The sequence below is a fragment of the Protopterus annectens genome, chromosome 14.part0 (assembly GCF_019279795.1).
Source record: "Protopterus annectens isolate FY-2018-M chromosome 14.part0, PAN1.0, whole genome shotgun sequence".
In the NCBI taxonomy this organism is placed as follows: domain Eukaryota; kingdom Metazoa; phylum Chordata; order Ceratodontiformes; family Protopteridae; genus Protopterus; species Protopterus annectens.
Genome location: NC_056748.1, coordinates 1,026,564,836 through 1,026,586,878, shown reverse-complemented (window position 1 = coordinate 1,026,586,878; position 22,043 = coordinate 1,026,564,836). Strand labels below are relative to the sequence as shown.

Genomic DNA, 22,043 nt, shown 5'->3' with positions numbered 1-22,043 from the left:
TGCTAGACTATCACTTAATAGCTGGAGGTTAGCCTTAGAGTAGTTCCTGAATATTCCAGCTTTAGCTGGGGGTCAAGGTTTTATTTTTACTTCAAAGGAGACCATTCTGTGGTCTGACCTTACCAGGGAAGACATTACAGTAGGAGGTGTGCAACAGTCTCCCATATTAGTGAGAACCATATCCAGTATGGTCGCACCCCTGATTGGTCCAGGGAGTTTGCATTAAATCCAGGAATCTCTGTCTCTCTACATTTGGTATCATATAGGATTCCCATTTAATAGTGAGGTAATTAAAGTCACCCATGAATATGGTATTGGGTTGGATGGTTAGCGTTTCTAATAAGTTTAAATACATGGTATGGGTTTCCTAAGTTATAGAGGGGGACCTGTAGCTTGCAAGGAAGTGGTATTGAATTTTGCCTGTGGTGATTTGAACATGGAGCAGCTCAAGTGCAGTGTCCTGTTTGACCAGTCATGAAGTATATTTATTTTTGATGTAAATAGAGACACCTCCACCTTTAGTCCCTGCCTGTGAAGTAGCTGGCCTAAATGTGTGGAAGGCATTATAACCTTCCACTGTTGGTGTGCACTCTGTGGCTTTAAACCATGTCTCAGTGACTGCACAGAAGTCAGCATTCTCTAGGCTGAAGAGAGCTTCTCGGGAGGGAGTTTTTTTGTTTAGACTCCTAGCATTGAGCAATAATATCTTTAGATTTTCACGGTTTTGATTTGCTGTGTCGAAAGTACTTTCAGTTTGGCATTGCCTAAAAAAAGCACTATTGGGGAAGGAAATTATTTAGCTAATATTCGAAAGCCTGGAGGGGAGAGGTGTAGACCATCCCTGGCAAGGCAACATGGTCTGTTGACCATCTCCTTCCATGCTGACAGATATTGCACCACTTTAGAATGACACCAGAAACTAAGCCAGTTATTAAAATCAATTGTCTTTTGTTTGTATTGTGGCATCATCCTTGGAGAAGGTAAAATGCTCCTCAGTGCTAGGCTTATACCAGCCTGAGACATATTCTGAGAGCTCTATGGTGTCTCTCGTCATATAGTTTAGGCAGGTGCATCTCAGGTTATTTACTCCCACATGGACCGTGACTGAGTCATATTAGTACTTGTGGTCCAGTGACCTGAGTGCGTGTGAATATGGCGGATTATGGCCCCTGATAAGCAACTGACCATGACTTTCTCCTTAGCCTGGTGAGAGGGGTATCAGTGTGTTTCATGACGGAGTCTCCAATGACTAGAATGTTGGATTGTGTGGTAGCTTGCCTTATGGGTTAGAGGTAGAGGCTCAATGAGATGTAGCTCTGTGTGTTGATGTGGGTGTTTTGAAAGAGTGCATTTGGGGCTGTTGAGGGTATTTATTTGTACTTTGTCTAGGAGATCTTTGTGGTTTAGAAAGGTTACATTTAAGTCCCTCAGCATATGTGGGTCGATATGTCTGCTTTGAATTTTGTGTGATGGGTGCAGCATGTGTACTACTAAACCTTGTTGACATTAGGAATACTTTTATGTGAAAGCTTGCTTTGCCTCCAGTGACATTGTGTAAATACATCTCTCACATACCATATCAGCTTGTTTGAGAATTAGCTGGTCTGTCAGTAAACATGAGGCAATTTCTGCATTGCCTCGGGATACCCTTATCCACCAAGCTGGTAACGGAGATAGTGGAAGAGTTCATATTCATGGCAATAGACCCTTTTTATTGATTAGACAGTTGTAATGAGAATCTCGATCAGTGTCAGGAGTATCCAGTTTGCAACTGTGGGGACAGTGCTTGTCACTGCAAACTAGCTGTCCTGTGTGCAACTAGGTATTGGAGAAATTTCAGTCATACTTTTACAGGAAAAATGTCACTCAAGGTGTCTGAGTCTGTGCAGAGCACTGTGAAACACTTGAGGAGAAACTAATAGGTAGGCCCTGAAAATTTAAGGATGAAGTGTTTAGGCAGATATTCTGAAGTTAGAAACAAATCAAGCAGTATTTACTGAAAACAAAGAATCAACTTGTCAAGATTAATGAAAACGGGGGAGTCGTGTGTATGGCTACTGACTGGCTGCTACTAGTGCTGGTCTCACCACAGCCCCACTCTGCTGGGATACAGTGCAGCTTTGCTTCTTCTCTCATCAGAAGCAAAACTTTAGCACCAATCCCAAGATAAGCAGCAGGACACAGCCTGTTTGTTGATCCACAGTCTTGTCCCAGAGAATGCAATGGTCTGTAGGCTTGTTGTAGCCTTTTCACGGTAGTTGGCTTGAATAGCAACCAGACCAATTAGGAATGTTAAGCACAGACACTCACTGCCCAACAACAAACATTCAGGAATTAATGTACTCTGCTTCTTCTTTCACCAGGAACAGAATACAAGCACAAATTCCAAGCTGTCACCTATAAAGCAGTTGTTAAGCTTTCTGGTGATCGGCAGTCTCCAGGAAATAATGTCCCTATGCTCCTTCTCTCACCAGGAGAAACCAGAAGCACTAATCCCAAGATGATTACTGAGAGGCAGAATGTGGGCCCTCCAATAAATGGTGGTCTTGCAATAGATTTGTAAAATTAAGATAAAAATATGAGTTAATATCCTAAACACTGAAGTGTGCACTAAGCAGCTGGATGTGAAAGGAGGTAACTTAAGTTTTAGCTGTCTAAGTGCAGAGCCACTAATTTTAAAAGAGCAAGCTACATTGAAAGGGGGGTGGGCACTTTTGTATTCTGGTTCTGTGGAATACAATGGGATGGCCAATATATTTAAATAACTGAAGGGGTGTGATGTCACAAAATGATAATTTTGTGCTTACTCACACCAGCCAGTGAAAAGGGGGAGAAAAGGAGATATGTGGTCAAATTAACATAAGGGGCAGGTAACTAGAAAGAGTTGTGTTTAAGAATGTAACAGCAACAGGGTGAGAGGGTATGAAAACATTCTGTTTGACTCACAAGAGACACAGCTGTGGTCTCTCTCCAACTTTTAATATGCAATTAAAAGCAGAATACAAGTAAAACAGTGTAAAGAAACCAAACCACAGTATACAAAATAGAAAAGGCAATAAAGTAATACAAAACAAGAAATCAAAATCAAACTAACCTTTCCCTCACAGCAAGCTGTGGCAGAGTCTGGGTGAGCTTTTCCAGTAAAGCCAGTGCAGCGATGCTATCATTGTCATGCTCCTCATCTGACCCTGGTAAATGTAGACCCATAAGTCATCTTAGTCCTATCTTTAAAACACAGGACAAATAGTTTCATTAGTCTTGTGGTTTGAGATTTCCCAGCTGTCCCAGAGCATTGTTTTGTGAGGATAGGAGGTACTGCCAGCCATGCCAAGAGAAATAGGGCATTGGATTTGCAACATATGCCTGCACAGCTAGCTGAAATTTTGTAAATTGTATGTGTTTTGTATATCAAACTGATTTGTACAGATGTTTGAGCTGAAAGTGTATTTGTGAGGTCTGCAGTGTGCCCTACTGGAAGGGAAAGAAATGTACATGCATTATTGTAACTGTTTAAATGTCTACATTCTAACAGCATATACTGGAAGTAAAGAGGTTAATATTAATCCACCTGACTTTGCAAAATGTACTTGAAATTATGGGTTAAGCCATATAGATGTTAACCCACAGTTTTGAATGGAGCCAGAGAAGCAGTGTTTGTACTAGATAATAGTTGGTAGCTCCTGTAGGAAGACTGAAATGGTTTTATGACTTCCAGGAGATCTGAGCAAAGCTCTGTGTGTATGGCAACACATAAGTGCTAAAATCCTGTCAGCTTCTAGTGTTGGTGATAGCATGGGAATCCTAGTCAGATGACCAGGTATGATGTCACTGTGTAATCAACTCAGAAATAATATTTAGATATTAGAAGAGATTGCTCTCAGCATTCTGTGTTCTGTCTTTGATCTGACAATAAGGACCACTCACCCATCTTGTCTTGTTCTATTCAGTAAGTAGGAACAGTAATTCTTTTAGTCAATCAGGAATAGATAGTGAGACTAGCTAAATAATATTTTTTCTGTAACTGTGAAACTTTCCATTGGTGTTATTTGTAATATTCCCTGTGACTGAAACTGGTATTTTATGTAAATATATAGTTAGTATTTTCTTGTTCTTTTATTATTAAATATATTTAAACTTTTCATTGTGGCTGGTCCTGTTTAGAAAATATTTATGCTTTGAGAGTCTTTGCATATATTTATTTTGTGATAACTCTGGCCACTCCTGGAAGCCTGGCTGTTTGGTCAACATTACCATTTGTATTAATATTAATTTCACTCATTATAATTGGGTACCCTTGTAAGAGCCTTAAAGTGGCTGGCAGGAGAGCTGATGGCAGTGATTACTACCTTATAGTCTAGGCAGAAGGGGGCACAGCAAGTGCATATGTGCCACCCTTTCCCAGGTGTGTGTGTGTGTGTGTGTGTGTGTGTGTGTGTGTGTGTGTGTGTGTGTGTGTGTGTGTGTGTGTGTGTGTGCAAAGCAAATCTCAAAAAGGTGTGTCATCTGTTGCAGTAGGGACACAAAGCACTGGTTTCACAGAGAGAGGGTATGGGAGGATTTAGCTTGGAGCCCTAGCTACGGACTTAGCTGTGGGTTATGCCAATGGGGAGCCTTGTTAGGGGTATGGACAGATATAGAGAAGAACCAGCCCCCCGCACTGAGCGTGTTCCCTGGGTGGTGTTAAGGGAAATTGTGTTTGATTCAGAGAGGTCTGCATCTGGAAATGTTGAGTGTATCCATTTGTATTTCAAGTGAACATTCATCTCTGGTGTCAGTGGTGAGGATTCAGGCTCTTTGATTACTGGTCCAGCATGGGGACGTCACAGTCTGATAAGAGATTTGCTGAGAGTCACATGATAAAGGCATGGATGCCACGAGAATCAAACCCTGGACTACAGCTCATAACCATAAACCTCTGTACTAGCTTTATCCTGGATCTAATTAGGAAGGGCATATATGATCTCAGGATTCTAGATCCTTCATAGTTCAACTTTGTTAGTGGTAGGTTGCACATTTTTAATCCTGCTAGCCTTTTTGGAAAGGTCACTATAGCCCCAGGTGAAGGATTTCCCATCCACACCGTCTAGCCGGACTTAACCAAAGTATTCACCATCAGTTCCCACTGTGGTGATTTAAATAAGCTAACACTAACGTAGTTGAACATCAACCTCTTTGTAACTCAATGAATTGCTAACTGGTTATGAAACAGAGCACGCTAATAAAAATACAAGGTGTTTCTCCAAGTACCATAAAATTAAAGAAAACATAAAAGCCTTGAAAATGAGTTTGGAGTAAGACACTGGCACCATTGCTGAACAGATGACTAAGGTCTAAGGAAAATAAATGTTTTCCTGCCAATAAATCAAAATGTAACAAGTGACATCCCTTGAGGACCTCTCATAGACCCTTTCCCCTATTAAATGTTTCTCTGAAGTGCATGCAAATAATAACATTTGGCTAACTCAAATCATTGAAGGCTGCAAGCTAAGAATCCACCTAAACTCCTCCTCACATTTACAAGTAACTCCATCAAGGCCTTGATTATAATCACTGGTGCTATAATCATGGTCTCGACCTAAACACAAAGATATATAGTTAACCACCTTTGATAAAATTACTGCTCTGCACAGTATCGTATAAATGCAATTCCTCTTAAGGCTGATGCTGTGCTCACAGACTTGGGAACTTGCACAATGAGTTGTCCATAAATCAGACTTGGGAACTTACACAATGAGCTGTCCGTAAATCAGCATATCTCTAGTATTTTCAGAAAATATTTCTACCTCTCTCTCATTTTATGTTATTTGTTCTCATCCAGATCCCAGTCCATCCTAATTCCCCTTTAGTCTGCCCTCATTTGCCCTTTGACATACCATGCATAGCTAACTGTTCCAACTAGGAAAACACCAGTGTTTTGTAACCAAAAGAATCAAATGTTTAAAGAATGGCTCTTATTCAGATAGATTAAAAACCCTGTCCTTACTTCCAGTCGCCTGTAGACTCCTGCAAGGTGATCTTTACCTTGTCTTGCAGTTATGCCAAATCCTGCCAAAGTGAAAAACTCCACAGTCAATGCCCATTCCCAAAGGCATAGTTTTATACAAAATTATCAGCAAGTCATGAGTCGGGAATACATTCTTCATATTCTTCACCCAGCGCCTCCCTCACCAGTGGAATTAGCTTCACCTTCATATTAGACAGTGTAAAATCCTAGCAACATTCAAACTTCTGTTAGATGAGTGGATGAAATGCTATAAATTCATCCAGGCATTGCTGGCTACAAACTTCTAACTATACCAAACTAAACATTATCCTGTCTCAGTACTACCTGTTCTTCTCGTTTACTCCCTTTTCTCTAACATCTGTCTATTTTCCTTCCCTCTTGTATGATCAAAGCTTAAAGTACTCTGTCACTGTCTTACAAATCAACTGCAACTCTTACTATTGTCTTCTAAACTATTGATTCTCATTCAGTGGTTCTTTTCTTTTTTGGCTAAGCCTGTAATGGTTGACATACCACTAGCTTAGTCTGATTACCTTTTCCCACCCTGTGGAGCACTTCCTTGACTGATCTGTGAATGTTAAGTACTATTTTTGGCTTTTTTTAGGGACATGAATATATTTTATATATATTAATTATTCTGGGTACTTTCTAATAGTTGATTATTTCTGCAGAAAATATTACCAGTGTTCTTTTGTGAGCTAGGTTCCCCTAAGGATTCCTCTTAAGTATTACCATTTGCATTCTGTTTTTCTTTCTGACTTATCTAGTAAAGAACAATAATGTGACCATTACAAGATTTTCATTAATAAAACATCATCAGGGTGAGCTAGGAAACTTAGAACTTTTCAAGGAGCTTATTTAACTTTTGGTCTTAGCCGCAGAGCATCTGCCTTTACTTCAGCAGGAGGTCACACATGCAAGCTCTGGCCTTCTTTTAATTCCTTCTCTGTAAAAAAAAAATAATAAAAAAATCTAATAAAAACATAAGTAATTTCTCCAAGTACTATAAAACATAAGATAACAGAAAAGCGTAGAAACTGAGGTTGGACTAAGATAAGGGCACTGTTCCAGGACAGATAACTACAGGGTTTCATCTCTTGCTATCATTATATTTTGATATTTATAGGTTGTTGTTTCTTTGGCTGCTAACCATCAGCTGCTACTACCAGCCCCTCAGTCTCACACTACCGGAGGTTTACTGTTTCCTTGGGCCTAATACAATGTATTTCAGGGCAAGAGAGGGGACTGAGGCATTCTAGTGAAGTATCCTCCAGCTGCCATGACAAGTTTGTATTGCATCGCTTTAACCCTCCCTCAGTACCCAAGGTATTAGGGTTGCCACTTCTCCCTGTTTGTGCTGGACAGTCCCTCTGTGGGCATTCGTGTCCTTTGGAAAAATGAAAAATGGCAAATATCCTGAGATTTTAGGACAAAAAATAATTCCTAAGTTTTCTTTAATAGTTGTGTAACACGCTGATTTTGTATGAAAACACATTGTTATTTCAAACAGCATAAATAACTCCAATGCTATAAGGAAAAAGGTTTTATTTTGTTAAAATTAAAGTTCCGTACTTTGCACTGGCTGTGGGCAAGGTTTGTCCTGCTAAGTCCCAAGTTTCCACAAAAATGTTCTTTGGACATTTGAAAAGTTTACTACCCTGCAAGGTATGCATGCAGTGCTCTCCCTCCAGCTGAGTAGTTCAGCCCTCTCTTGCTTGAATGTTTTACTCTCTTTCTCTCACCCTCCATCTCTGTCACGTTCTACTACTTCATCTCAAAGCCCTACTTTTTCCAGGAAGGTGAACTGTTTGGTGGGAGGTTCTACAGGAAGCTTAATTAATATTACATATTACTGCAATGTTGCCCCAGAACTGCAAGCTTCTGACTCGAGTATTTTATGAAACAGAATAAAATGGACATTTTTAAAATCAGAGTTGTTAAGTACCCTGATCATGGCAAATAATCAACATAACTCCAATATATAAAAGAGGCAATATACAAGACACAAGAAATTATAGACCGATTAGTTTAAGATCAATAGTATAGGTAAATGCTTCAAGCGCTGTATATTGGATTTATTATTTAGACAAAGATTTTGTAATGGCCACAGGCTTAAATCAGCATGGCTTCATGAGAGACATCAGTGCTGATGAGTTTGGTTGAATTTTGTAATCTCTGACTACCGAGTCAGACCTGTTTGAAAGAGTGGTATATTTATAGCTAGATCTGTACAAAGCTTCTTTGCCATATAATGTAATATACAATGTATTCATTATTAATAATATGAATCCTTATATAGTGTATTACAATGATAACCATCTGAAAGATCACAGTGAGCAAAAGTATAACACGTATGTTCATAGTAACCCCCACTATTGATGTTCCTCAGGGGTTTCATTTAGGGCCTCTACTGTATAACTTGGACTTCGCAGGGGGGCCTAGAAGTAAACATTGTTGGCTAGGTAAATATGCCAATGATTGTAAGTTAGGATTTTTACTTATAAATAATGAAGACTTGAACAATGTAAGTATCTGCATTAAATTTCAATCTGGTTGTCTAATATTGGACTGAAATTCAACACTGGAGTTTGGAAAATGTAATTTAAACCCGTCTTTTAGTTTGCAAAGCAACAAACAAAAAGGAATAAGTTACTGCAAAGATCTTAGAATCCTTATAATTCAAATTTTACTTTTACCAAACATACTCATCATCATCATTTTACTGCGGTGGTGGTGCTGCGGTAGCATTGTTGCCTCACAGTAAGACGTTTTCCTGTTCGATTCTCAGCTAGAATGTCTTCTTTGTGGAGACATGCGTGAATGGGCGTACCTTCGTTGAAGATTGTGTGTCAGAGCCGGCAACTCGGTACGTAAAAATCGACTGCCAATCATTAGCGGACTGGAGTTCCGCTGTGGCAACCCCTAACCGGGAAAAGCCGAAAGACACAACAACTCATCATCATCATTTTCAGCCTCTTTTTTCCCATTTTTTTTCTCTACATGGAGTTGGGGTATCATGTTAACTGTCGCCATCTCTCTTGATTCAATGCCACACTCTTGCCTGACTGTCACAGATTTTCTTTCGCATAGACCGTCCACCTCTATGCTGGACGTCCTCATGTCCTCTTACCTTCTTCCAGTCTGTCCCTTCTTCACCAGATTGCCTTTCAGCTTTTCTGCACATGTATCCGAACCACCGTAATCTGTTCTCTTTGATCTTTTCTGCAATTGGAGTTACTTTGGCCTCTGCTCTTAAGTCCTCATTTCTTCATCTGTCCCTCAGTGTCCATCCTGCCACCCTTCTCAGGCACTTCATTTCCATCACTTCTACCATCTTCATTTAGCTTTGACCTCTTCATTCAGACGTCCCTTCTCCTCAACCACCCCTCCCAGATACTTGAAGCTGTTAACCAGTTACACTTTCTTCCCTTCTGTCTCACTTCCCAGCTTTTTCCAATTTCCCCAGTTTGCTACCATTACCACTGTCTTATCTGTGCTTAGTTTCATCCCATGTGCCTTCAGTTTTGCATTTCATTCCTTTATCCTTTTCTGAAGTTCTTGCTCAGTCTGCCTGTAATGCCATATTGTTTGCATACAGCAACTTTGTTGATCTATCCTCTCCGGCCTGTTTGCTAATGTAGTCCATCACCAGTATGAACAGCAGTGGGTGCAGAACTGAACTGTGGTGCACACCCACTCCCACTGGGAATGCCTTTGTGAGGCTGAACACTGTTTGTACTTGAGTCATTGAGTCATTGTACATTATTTGCACTAATTCTGACGGTGTTTAAGGAACTTCTAACAACTGCAGTACTGCCCAAATCAGCTTTCTTTGGACCTTGTTGTATGCTTTTTCCAAGTCTAAGAATGTCCATTTGGATTATTTCCTCATCTCTAGCGTCTTCTCAACTTTCTGTCTCACTGCAAACATCGGGTCAGTTTTGCTGCATTCTGATCTGAATCTGAACTGCTCATCTCCCATCTTACTTTCTGCTACTCTGCATAATCTTTTATCAATTATCCTGTCCAGAGCATTCATGCAATATGATAGCAGTTTAATGCTTCTGTACTGCCCACAGTTGTTGATGACCCTTTTTTTCTTATACACTGGCATGAGTATATTTATTCTCGACTTTCTCTGCACACTGCTATGAGTACCCTTAGGAGCGATTTTCTCCTCCTTTTTCACTCATCGTCTTTACCATATCTGCTGTGACCTCATCTGAGCCTGCTGCTTTCCCCTGACTTCACTTTCCTTCATGCTATACTTCTTCTTCTTCTTCTTGCTCCACATCTTCTCTCATCATAGGCTGTGTCTGGGGCAGTACAGCTTCCGTGAGGTTTTCTTCATTCAGAAGCTGCTGCAAATATGCCTTCCATCTGCCTTTTATGCCCTGTGGACAGGCAAGCAGGTTGTTAATGGCATCTCTTATGAAGGGTGTCTGACTACCGTCTTTATCTTTCTGTCTTTACCTTGCAACCTGATACAGCTTCTTTTTGCCACCTACTGAGTCACTTTCCAGAAGTTGGTACAGTGCCTCTGGTGCCCTATTCTTTGCTATTGCAACACCTTTCTTAGCTTCTTTATTAGCCAACCAGTAGTCCTTCCTAGCCTGGTCAGTCTTTTTTATCTCTCACTTTTTCCTGCACTCCTTCTTTCGTTTGATAACTTCCTGGACTTATGCATTCCACCACCAACTTTCCTTATGTACCTTATTTACGTACCTGACTCGGCCACATATTTGTTCTGTAGTCCTCACACATGCTGTTTTGAAGCACTGCCATTCTTCAACTCCACCTGTTTCCCCCTTTTCTTGGGGTGCTAGAGCACTGAGTAATTCCTTGGACTGTTGTGCTTTTTCTTCAGTCAACTTCCAGGTCTTCAGCCTGGTCTCTGTTGACCTTGGAGCCTTCTCTGACCATTGCTTGCAGCTGATTGTGGCAACTAATGTTTATGCGATCATTGATTCTACCCCAGTGCCCTGTCCTTACTAGGAGAAAGTGCACCTGCGTTGCATGTTGGCCACTCTTGTATGTGATCTTGAGACTGTCTCTCTCTTTCTGAACAGCGAGTTGGTACTATCAAGCCATTTGCCAGACAAAAGTCTAGAATGGCCTCTCCTTCTTTATTCCCTTTGCCACACCCATGTGGACCCAGGCAGTCCTCGTATCCTTTTGAAGCACATAATGGGACATACAAAAGTCACCTGTTATCAACACCAATTCATGTTGTCCTGCTTTATCTAGTAGGCCTTGCAACTGCTGTCTGAATGCACTCTTTTCCTCACTATCACATCCCTGCTGTGGGACATAAACTGCGATAATGAATACTGCCCTATCATTACACTGGAGTCTGACTGCCATGGGTCTGTCACTGATTCAGATGATACCTCTCACTGCCTTCTGAAGCCTCTCTCACCATAATTCCCACACTATTTTTAGCTTGTCCCCCCTCTGAGTAGTAGCCTCTAGATTCCAAGCGTTTGCTGCACTGAATCTTCCATCTTGTCTTGTTTCACTTTCAAACTGCATCCTGTCAGTGAACCTACATTAAGTGTAGCAATTCTCAGTTCATGTTTGATAGGTTGAGTGGTTTTATGTCCAGCTTTCACTCAGCAGAGCTATCCCAGGTAACCCAGACTGGGCAACTAGACACTAGCTGGCCAGTGGCTTATTCAGCTTATTTACCCAGGACTGCTGGGCTTTATGGCTGGCACACAATGGCCAGTAGGGGAACATACACCCCTCACACCATTAACATGGGTCCCTAGCATAGGTCGAAGCAGACCTAGTCATCAACCCTCTTATCACGGGTATTGGACATTAGTCAGCATGACTGAATCACCTAGAGCCATATTTCACACCATCGAGTGGTTAACCCTCTCACGGTATGCAGTCTGTGATACGTGTTCTCCTATCTTGAGGATACTGCACGACTCAGTAGATGCCCAAAGCGGTTGGTCTGTGCAACTCTTCCCCCTATAGAGGACCATGTTAAGTGTGTGCTGCTGCTCACAGCTCCATTCATTGTTGAGTTTGAGATACTCAGTCTGTTTTTTGGAGGTGGAAGGAACCCCACAGAGACACAGGAAGAACATGCAAACTCCAAACAGGCATTGGTCAGAGGTCAGGATCGAACGTTGTACCTTGTGGATGGCAGGCAAAAACCCTGTGCCAACTGGTATATCTGTTTACAAAACATACTGAAGAAGTAAAATGGAAAACATTGAGACAATTAGAACTAATGCTAAAAGCATTTCAGTATGAGATGAGGTTAAACTGGTAGAGATATTTAAAGCATTTATACAACAAATAATTGAATATTTACAAAAGGTGTTATTCAGTTAGTTAGCTCAAGACTCTAGAAATGGGTCATCACAATTCACCAAGTGTATGCTATCAGCCTATGTGTTGAATTACTCTGATAGTTGATAAAAAAATCAAACTTATTTACAGTACAATATAATACAGATATTTTAAAGCTAAAATAGTACTAGTTTGTGGGGCATTTAAGATTGAAGTAAAATAAACATTTTTTAAATGCAAAAAACTATTCAAACTGTACTACGCGTAATCATATTCCTGTTAATTATATTATACCATTAAATAGAACCAAACAAACCCGGTTGTGTCTAGTACAAATCATTCCATACATGTGGATCACATAGTATTTACAGATATTGGAAAATGTAAATTAATTCAAAATTAGCTTAGATAACTGAGAATTTGACCATGCCTAAAGGAACTGGTATTCTTAAATGACCTTTGGGCCTGAATGCTGGTTTAATAAACTTAAGAAACTTGCTTGGACCATTGGAGGCAGTGTGGTTTACTGATGGATTCCGCTAAAGCTGCTCACATCAAAAAGGAGGTGTGGACATCACTACTATGCTAATCAGTCAAATAAAGAGCAGGCCACTTTACAAGAGACCTATCTCAAGCCAGTCCTTAGACAGTGCTTTTAGTAACCTGGTCAGTAATCTCATTTCTACAAGTCTTTCTACCAGTCCATAATTTAACTTTGCTTTCAAGCTCTCATCCTGTGATCACTGCTCACATCTACATATTCCCCATCCTTTTATTTTAGGCAAGTATCTCCTAATGCTGTTAGTAAGCTGTCAGAAAACTTACAGAAGAATGGGTGCCCAGAACGTGGCTCCTTTTCTTTATCTTATCTCATACTATAAGCATAACTCCCCCCACCTGTCATTTTAAAGATGCTTTTATTTTCCTGTTCTTAAGTTACCTCTTTTTCCCTAACCACAGAACCTTTATCCTGTTATGGCCCTTTTGTCTTAACACCTAAATGTTTGAAAAGTTAATGTATACTCACATCTTTGATTTTCCTGGTAAGTATGGCATCTTAATTGACATGTATCAAGGTTTTTGCAAGGATTGTGGCATTGCTATCTACCATGTTGCTCCCCTAACATTGCTAAAGGGTGACTTAGTAGGGCCAGCATTATGGACATTAATCACCATCTTTTACTGGACAGGTTGACAGATTTGGGTTTTGGAGGTGAAATAATTAGATGGTTACAGAACTGTTTAGCTGATCACACCTTTCAGATCATCACAGAAATATGTTTTAAAGATGTTAGCACCTTCAGACTTGGGGGTCATACAGCTTTCAGTCTTTGGGACTGACCATATTTTCTCTCTGTCTGGCTGTCTCTCTCTCTGTTTGTAACTTCAGTGACCCACCAAATATCAGTACAAGTGTTAATTCTGGTCTGCTCATCTTTGAGTGGTGATAGAAATGCTGTGACTTTACATAGCACATTGCAGAATAACTTTACCTCCCCTCCGACCTTGTTTCATCTTGGCTGTCAAACCCCCCAAATGCACTTTAATGATATTCAGAATACCTGAGAAGCTCAAAGATTCACGCCTGATCGTGTAGTGAAACCCCTTCTATGGCCCTATTGATCAGGTGCCCTTGTAAAAATAACTTATAGTAGTTCTTGACCATTTGCTTGTATTTAGGGATCATGTGGAGGCAGCTTGCACAGAATACGTAACCAGCTAAAGCTTTGCTCCAAGATATCTATCTTACTGATTCCCAAAGTGAGGAAAACCGTGAGTATCAAATTATTAATTCCAGAACATGAGGACTCTTTTCTTGTAGTTGCACTGAAGTAATCTCTCAACACAACACTTCTTCAGAAGGTTGTAAACAAAATATGCAGATTTATATTCCGAAAAGTAAATTGGCATCCAGTTATTTGGATAACTTGCCATCCTTTAGCATACCTTATATCTAAGCTGCACAGTGTGGGATACTAGTCTCCCTCCTTGCTAACATCTTTGCTGTTAAAAACTGCAGCTGTTCATTCAGGTCAAATGAGCAGGGAGCCTTTGCCCTTATAAGACCTTCTTCTGGGATTACAATGGTCAAAAAGGCATTCTCCTGGACCCCCCCCCCCCCCATCTAGCTGAAATCGGCTTACTTGCTGAAATTGGAAACAAAGCAGACATGTTAAAATCCTTGGACAAACTGAAGGTTCATGTGAGCTCCTTTGACAAATGAAAATACTTCAGGGATATTTGTTTTTTTTTTCTGGTCCTTCTGCGCAGTAGCGGATTCACTTTATGTTTAGGGTAATTTGTACTTGTTTAGAGAAAATGCTTAGCCTAGCAATTTATTCTGTTTCAAGATTTTCTTTCTGCGTATAAAGTAATTCTATCTTAAAGTGCTTTGTTTACATTTTTATCTCATACATGTAAATAAAGTTGGTGATGTTATTCTTTGTTTAGAATTTCTTTGCAGTCCATATTTTGACTGTTTTCTGAATTTTGTTTGCACCGCCAAGTTGTCTTCTGTATATCTGTGCCACTGACCCAGCTTGTGGCCGAAAAGGCTCCCAGGAGCAGAACAAGCTGGTTAATAATCTAACCTGTAAACAAGTAAATAACATTTGCTGGTTGCTAAGTATTGCAGGCATGCACAAGCTTGGTAGTCCTCTCCTGGCAGCCTTTAGCTGCGTTCTGACTTTTATCAACCATTCCAGTCCCAGTCCCTTATAGTAGCTGCATGGTCTCTGGTCCTCTGATGGCATATTGCACCTGGCCTTCTCTAGAACAGCATTTCTACATTAGTATTTTAGAACTCAGGGCAGCGATTTAGTTTCTTTTTCAGCCTTTAACCAAGCATTGTAGGTTGTTTCATATTAGTAAGTTGAGAGAGTTGTGCTGCATCCTGTTGCTGAATAATCAGGGGCAACAAAGATTCTACTTGCTTTATAAGGAAGCTTTCGATATCTGTCTGGAAGCCCTGAGACACAGTTTGTTCCTGACAGTAATTCATATTCCTGGAATGTAAAACATCCTGCTGGACTGTCTCAGTTTCTCTCGGCCCTCATATTCAACCAGATGTCTTAGAGGACTAGTTCAGCTTTTGAGGACTGTCTTAGCTACATCACGTCAATGGAAAAAAATCGCTGCCCTCCTGTGCTTCTGGCTCTTATAACAAAAAGAGGTGAATGAGCTGTAGGTCTCTTTTTCTCTCTCTCTCTCTCTCATGGAAAAAGTTTTAAGTTATACGTTTCTCCTATTTTCTGCCAACTCAAATCTTGATCGTAGTCATGGGTTAAGGACTTGTCACTTTTTTGTCATTGGTGTCCCAAATGTCTCTGATGCTAGATGTTAATATCCATGGTGAGAGCAAAACTTTGGGTCTGTTCTGTCAAATATTCACTTGGACCTTGTGGCTTGGCTGACTTCTAAATACCCTTTCTCCCTTTAAGCCTCTCGGACAGCATCTGCACAAAAGTCAGTCTCTGGCACTGCTTGTAGTGTGAAAACATTTCCAGTAGATTGTTAAACTGTGACATCCCTTCAGACTCTGACGTAATCCCAGGTGAGTGGAGTGAGATACCTTTTAGACTTCTGTTTGAACTTCTCTGTAGCCAAAGTTCTTTTTATGCTATTTCAACTGTTGTAAGTCTTATTAAGAGCAACTTGTTTGCTTAGCTCTCTTTGACCAAGCAGTTTCACAAAGTGATGCTTGATCCCAGGTGTCACATTCATAATTATGCCCTTCCTTGGAATGTGAAGTGTTAACCTGAGCCACCTCCATAACTGCTGTAGGCTTTATTTCCTGGAAGAATCTGTTCTTGCTTAGTCATGGAGTGTAGGAAAATCGTGGATCTTTTTGCATTCTTGGAAAGAGCCTTACCCCCAATCCCCCCCCAATGTAGTATCCCAACACTGGTACTTACGCCTTTCTAAAGGCAGATTTGGAGTTCTCTCTAAAGCAATACATCTATGTTTCAGTTTTTGTTCTGAAGAAGGTCAAAATGAAGAGAGACTTTTGTATACTTTTAGCACCACTAAAACAATGAGTAAAAAGGTGACACAGGAAAACTCATTGGTTAAAAAAATACAAAAAGAAAAATCTACAGTGGAAAGTCTAACTTTGCTCGATTTTTCTTTTTATACATTTAACACCAGCAAATGCACTTCTGCCCCACCAGAACAAAGTCCCTGTTTCACATGGATCACCTGTGTTGCATTTACCCCAGGGTAGGATGTGAAGTCATTGTCTAACTATACCTTGTCTTAATGAGTACCAGAATACCGCCTTCTGTCATTTGGACTCCATGTTGTATCCGTCAGTGAGTCCACCCAATTAGGTATGTTATGTCTGCAAACTATAAGGACTGCTATATAGTGTGAGGCCATTTAGCCATTTTTGTTCAGTAAGTATGACTCTGTTATCTACTGTAAGAATAAGCACCAATTTGAAATGGTAGCTGTAGCAAGAAACATGGCAAAAGCTGAACAAATCTTTGAATTCATTCCCCCTCAACAAATGTCTTTTTAACTAGTTACTATATTGCTTCTAAAGTTCTTTTGTGTGCAAACGTGTCTGCGTTTTATCTATACACTTGATTTTCAGCCAGCATGTAATATCCTAATTCCAAAAACATGAAACAGTTGTTACATGGCCAATATCAAATAGGACTGTACACTTGTATAGCCACCCAACAGTGTGAACATTCTCTCTAGCTGAAAGTCACTGTTGATGTGAAGCCCCACTTTGTGTCCAAACTGGGGAAAAGGTGGGTGATGCTGATGCCAGTAGGCAAATGTGTCATAACATTTCTGCAATGCCTTAAAAAGCATCACTTAGTATTATGTATAGAAGTGTGATGTTACTCGCATGGTTGTGTACAAAGTAATCCCTCTTATGACATCAGCATCACAGACACAGTAAATGTCTGTTGGCATACAAGCCCTTTATCATTTTTTTTCAATCCTGTAATGATATAAAAAAAGATGTATTACTTCACATCCTTGTTTGAAATGCATACAGCAGTAGACAACATTTTAGTTTCCTGATGTTTTCCGACATTAGTTTGCCAGATTTGGCTGATCAGATTGAGTATTTGCTGAATTTTAGCAATATATGGAATACAGGAATGGAAGGAATTTTCTGTTTATAGCGGTTTGTTCCTTAATTTTGTACAACATACCCCAATGTGAAATGGAAGTTAATATATAAAGTTGAGTGTGTTGGAGGCAAAGCCCTTTACACACATTTACACACAAACACACATGGTCAAAGGGCTTCACCTGCTAATTGTGTGAAGTTTTTTTGTGTTTGGTGTGTGTGCGGGCGTGTGTTTTTTTGTCTTCATTGTGCTTTTGTGATTTTACATGTGTAGTTTGACACTGGGCTGCAGTGTATTGTAGGATTAGCATTAATTTCAGTGTGGTGTGATTCAGGAAGCTGGCCTTCAGGATGTAGTCAAAGCCCCATAGTAGTAATTTGTTGTGTTAATTTTACCATGATTTGGTTTGCTTAGGTTTTGTGCTGTAGTAGAAACCTGATAGTAGGGTTTTTTCATTACGTTAATATCAATGTGGCATGGTCTGGGATATTGGGTTTTGACATGTCATAAAAGCCCCATGGCATGGTTATTCATTGTGTTAGTTCTGCAGCAATGTGGTTCAGAATCTTTGGTTTTAGGTTGTACTAAAAGTCACAGCAGGATTATTAATTGTTTTAATTATAGCGTATTGGAATTCACAATGTTGGACTTTGGGAGGTAGTGTAAGCCCCACAGGATTATTCATCATTCTAACTTTGGCATGTTATGTTTTTGGATGTCAGTTTTCAAGGTGTACTTGGACCTTGTATCATGGTTATCTGTGTATTATGCCATATCTAAAGTACATTAACATAAAGAATACACATGCAGTTAATATTATATGGCACTGCAGTCATTCCCTAGTACATTATTTGTGTAAACGTCAAAAGATGAGCATGTTACTAGGAAATGGCTTTGCTGATGTTACTTTTGGAAAATAATGCATGTGTTCCTATGTATTAGCTGTAGCTTCATTCTCTATAACATTCACGCCCCATGAAAAAATCTTTTATGGGGTAATCTTTCCTTTTTCTTTCCTTGCTCTCTAATTACATTTTAAGTAACTTTTATTGCCCCTACTGTCTTTTATTAGCCTTGTCAGAGTAGGGGAAGACTGGTAGAGCACCATCCTAAAAAAAGAAGCTTTCTCCCTCAGCTTACCCTTTATCTCTCATGCCCCCACCTCCCACTTATATGCACACACAGCTTCTTCTGTATCTGCTAACATTAAACTACTTCTACAAGTGAAGGAGGGATAAAACAGAAAGTTATGATTTTTTTAGCAAAAAATAAGTTATTTTCCAGTTTATATGGGTCCTGTTGCCTTCCCAGATTTTTTTCCTTTCTTTTGTTGCCCAGTAATTCCTGTGATTAGCTGGCAACACATCCAAAGCAAAGAAGTAAGAAAAGGAAAAACATCCTTTTTTTTTTCCTTTAGCGCATCTAGCTGTGGCAAATAAGAGCTGTTGCTGCTACTGCTGTTTGAGATTGCTGCTGACTGCGAGTATTTTTAATCCAAATGCAATCTTGAAGCTATACCTCGAGTAATCTTCCAACCCCCCCCCCCCCACACACACACACACACACACACACAAACACACACTACTTCCTGTTATGGATACATCTGTATGCAGCAAAAAGAAAAGATCTATAAACGGTGATAGTGGCATTGAGGGTGAAAGATGAGTGGAAGTTACCCATTAGTTCCCTGTGTCAGTCTTTGGGACCAGCAGTTTGTTAAGATAAAGAGAAAGCATTTGCATCAAAGGGCAATCAGTATTACCATAAATGGGAATCAAAATGGCACAGCTGGATGTTGCATATTTCATCAAAAACCCATCTGTCATCACAGGAATGCTATATTTTTGTCTGTTTCTGTTACTTGACGCTTGCTCCTCTGCTACACAATTAAGCAGAAGTTACCATGTGAATCTGAAATACACAGACTCTGATACACACATGCACATGCAGACGCATGAGCACACAAACACACACACACACACACACACACTTGCAGATTGACAAGTTTTAGCATGACTTTTCCATGTACAGCCTTTGAAAAATAAACAAATTAAAATCTATGTAGTCGTAATCCAGGCTGATACTTGTATATTTCAACTATAAGGTCAGATTTTAGGTCCTGTAACTCTTGACTGTAGTAATCATGCTTAAACATCTGAAAACATTTGTCAATTACTAACAGGAAAATGACATACTTACTGGCTGTATTCCACTGCCTGTATTACTTGCTTTCATGAACAATAAGAAGCTAGTTTTAAAGGTTAAAAATAAGAATAAAGAAATGAAACACCCTGCAGGTCCTTCCTAATCAGGGTGACCCTCTTTTTCTTTTGTGTTCTTTTGAAACAAGATGCTAGTTTATGATAATCACCTGACATATATGCCTATATATTCTGTTTTTGTTTGTGTGTTACTTGTGTTCATTCGTGAATTCTTTTTCATTAGATATTTATGCTCTTTTTCAGTTCTGGAATTCTGTCCTCTCCCTTGGTATTTATCTACCTTTTTTGTTTCTTCCTTTTGTTAGGGTTCAGGTGAGTACAATGAAGCACCACTGTTAGTGACCACACTGTCTTGTCGTCACTTGGGGTGTTATTGTTTTAGTAACATCTAAGTGCGTGGTGTCTTCCTTGCAGAGTTTAACTCCAAGGCTTTTAACAGTGTTTAGAAATAATGAATGGTGAAGATATGGTGGATAAACTACAGTTAGATTGATGCAAAAGATTTCTTTATCAAGAATAATTTATACATACAGGGTGGGATGATTGTAAGTGCAGCAATATATCTTGTATTTTAAGATCACATCCCAAATTTCAGTGTTTAATTTGTAAGACAGTGCACATGAGTTAATATCTCTGTATTTTGATGTACTTTGTTTCATCTCATTTTCTTTTGCTCTCCTTTCCTGTTTTATTTGTTCAGCCAATCAAGTGGAGTATTTACTAAAACAGAAGCACATCTACCTGATGAGCAGTGGTCGAATCAACATGTGCGGATTGACTACCAAGAATCTGAATTATGTCGCAGATTCAATCCATGAAGCTGTCACTAAGATAGCATGAGCAACGTATTCCCATCTAATGAATGAAAGCAACCTTTTATTTAGTTATGCATTCTGCTTACATGTCTCTTTGCAGTTAACAACACTTAGGACTGACAAGCATGATCTGTTAAAACTAGTTAAAATATAACAAATTATACTGTACTATACATGAGTAGGGCCTGCTTTGGAGTACTATCTCAGGCAGATTTTTGATTATTCATAATGGCAGCCCGCTTGCATTTAGGTTTCTTGGTGATGGTTAATGTAGAAGCTTAAGGCCAAATAATCTTACATAAAATATCAGTAGTAGGTGGGGCATTCATTATCCACATTTACTGTAATTAGTTATGTTTCAGTAATTCACTTATTGTGTCTCATTTTTACTTCAAATGGTGCTTATTCCCGTATTCTCACCATAAATAGTGAGTTTTTAGCTCCTTGTCTTTAAATAGCTTTTGCAGTATGGAAACATGAGAGAAGTGATAAAAGTCCTAGAGTCAGGTCAAAATTGGTGGTTTCCTATGGTATATTAACTGAACATGTTGTCGTATAGTACCCCGTTACATAGCACTAAATTAATATGCAGTATAGTACTTGTTCTAAGGCGATGTGCTGAAATACAGCCACGAAAAGTAAATTATAATTTTAAACCAGAATTTTTAATTATTCCTGTAATTTAATATTGATCCAACTGTTTGATCAAATCTTAGTCCTTATGAGCCAACATTGTGAACTTTGTAAAAGATGGTTTTGTCCCTTTTACTGCTTTTTCCATGCACTTTCAATTTCTGGGTTTAAAAACAATTTAATTATGGTATTTGTTTATGCTCATTCAAGACTGTTTTCCGTTTTAAACTACAGTATTTAGCGGCTATTTTGACAAAGGATTGTAATACATCAGCATTGCTGTTCAGTATATATTTTTTTTATTACAGATACAGACACATTGTATTTATTTTAGAAGAATGACTGTTAAGAATGTCAACAGTTTTTAATTCTAATATGGAAAATGTACACCTGAGGCTAAGAGAATCGGGAAAGAGTTGAGCAGAATCATTCATTATTTCTCTGTTAATTTTATCCTTTCTTTTAGCTTAGCAGGTCATTATGAGCTATACTGTCAGGTATCCTAAATGGTTATTTATATCTCAACTGACTTCTTGATGTTGGCATGGTTTCATATTATAAATCATTCTCTGTTTAAAAAAAAATAAATGGGCAATATTCTGCCCTACTGTGTATTAAAAATGTGTTGTTATTGCACCTAAGACTATGCAAGTAAATGAGTTATCTGTTGGTGACAACATTGCTTCAGTTCATGCCCAGTCTGCTTTAGAAGCAGCTTGCTGGCGGTGATCGTTTTGTGCAGAGGACGATAAATGACTGTGTACAATTAGTAATATGTATTTTAAAGAACAGCTGCACAATGTCAACATTTTCTCTTCAGAGAGGAATTTTCTTTCTGGTTAATCCAGCTCTAAGAGAGTTAAAAAAAAAGGAAACGCCTCTGATTGCTGCCTAATTTTTTTTCTTTCTTATTACTGTACATAGCATTTTGCTTTGCTTTTTTTTTTTAAATATGAAATCCCATGTTATTATG

At 39.2% G+C, this 22,043-nt stretch overlaps 1 protein-coding gene across 1 annotated transcript in view; it reads left to right on the top strand.

Moving 5' to 3' along the window:
* Window positions 1-21,691, top strand: part of GOT1 (glutamic-oxaloacetic transaminase 1) — a gene marked incomplete in the record, with an annotated part of 256,257 nt that extends 234,566 nt beyond the window's left edge. Inside the window, 1 exon segment of the mRNA XM_044056832.1 lies at window positions 20,323-21,691. Coding sequence (XP_043912767.1) covers window positions 20,323-20,462 — 140 coding nt within the window.
* Window positions 21,692-22,043: the final 352 nt, after the last annotated feature.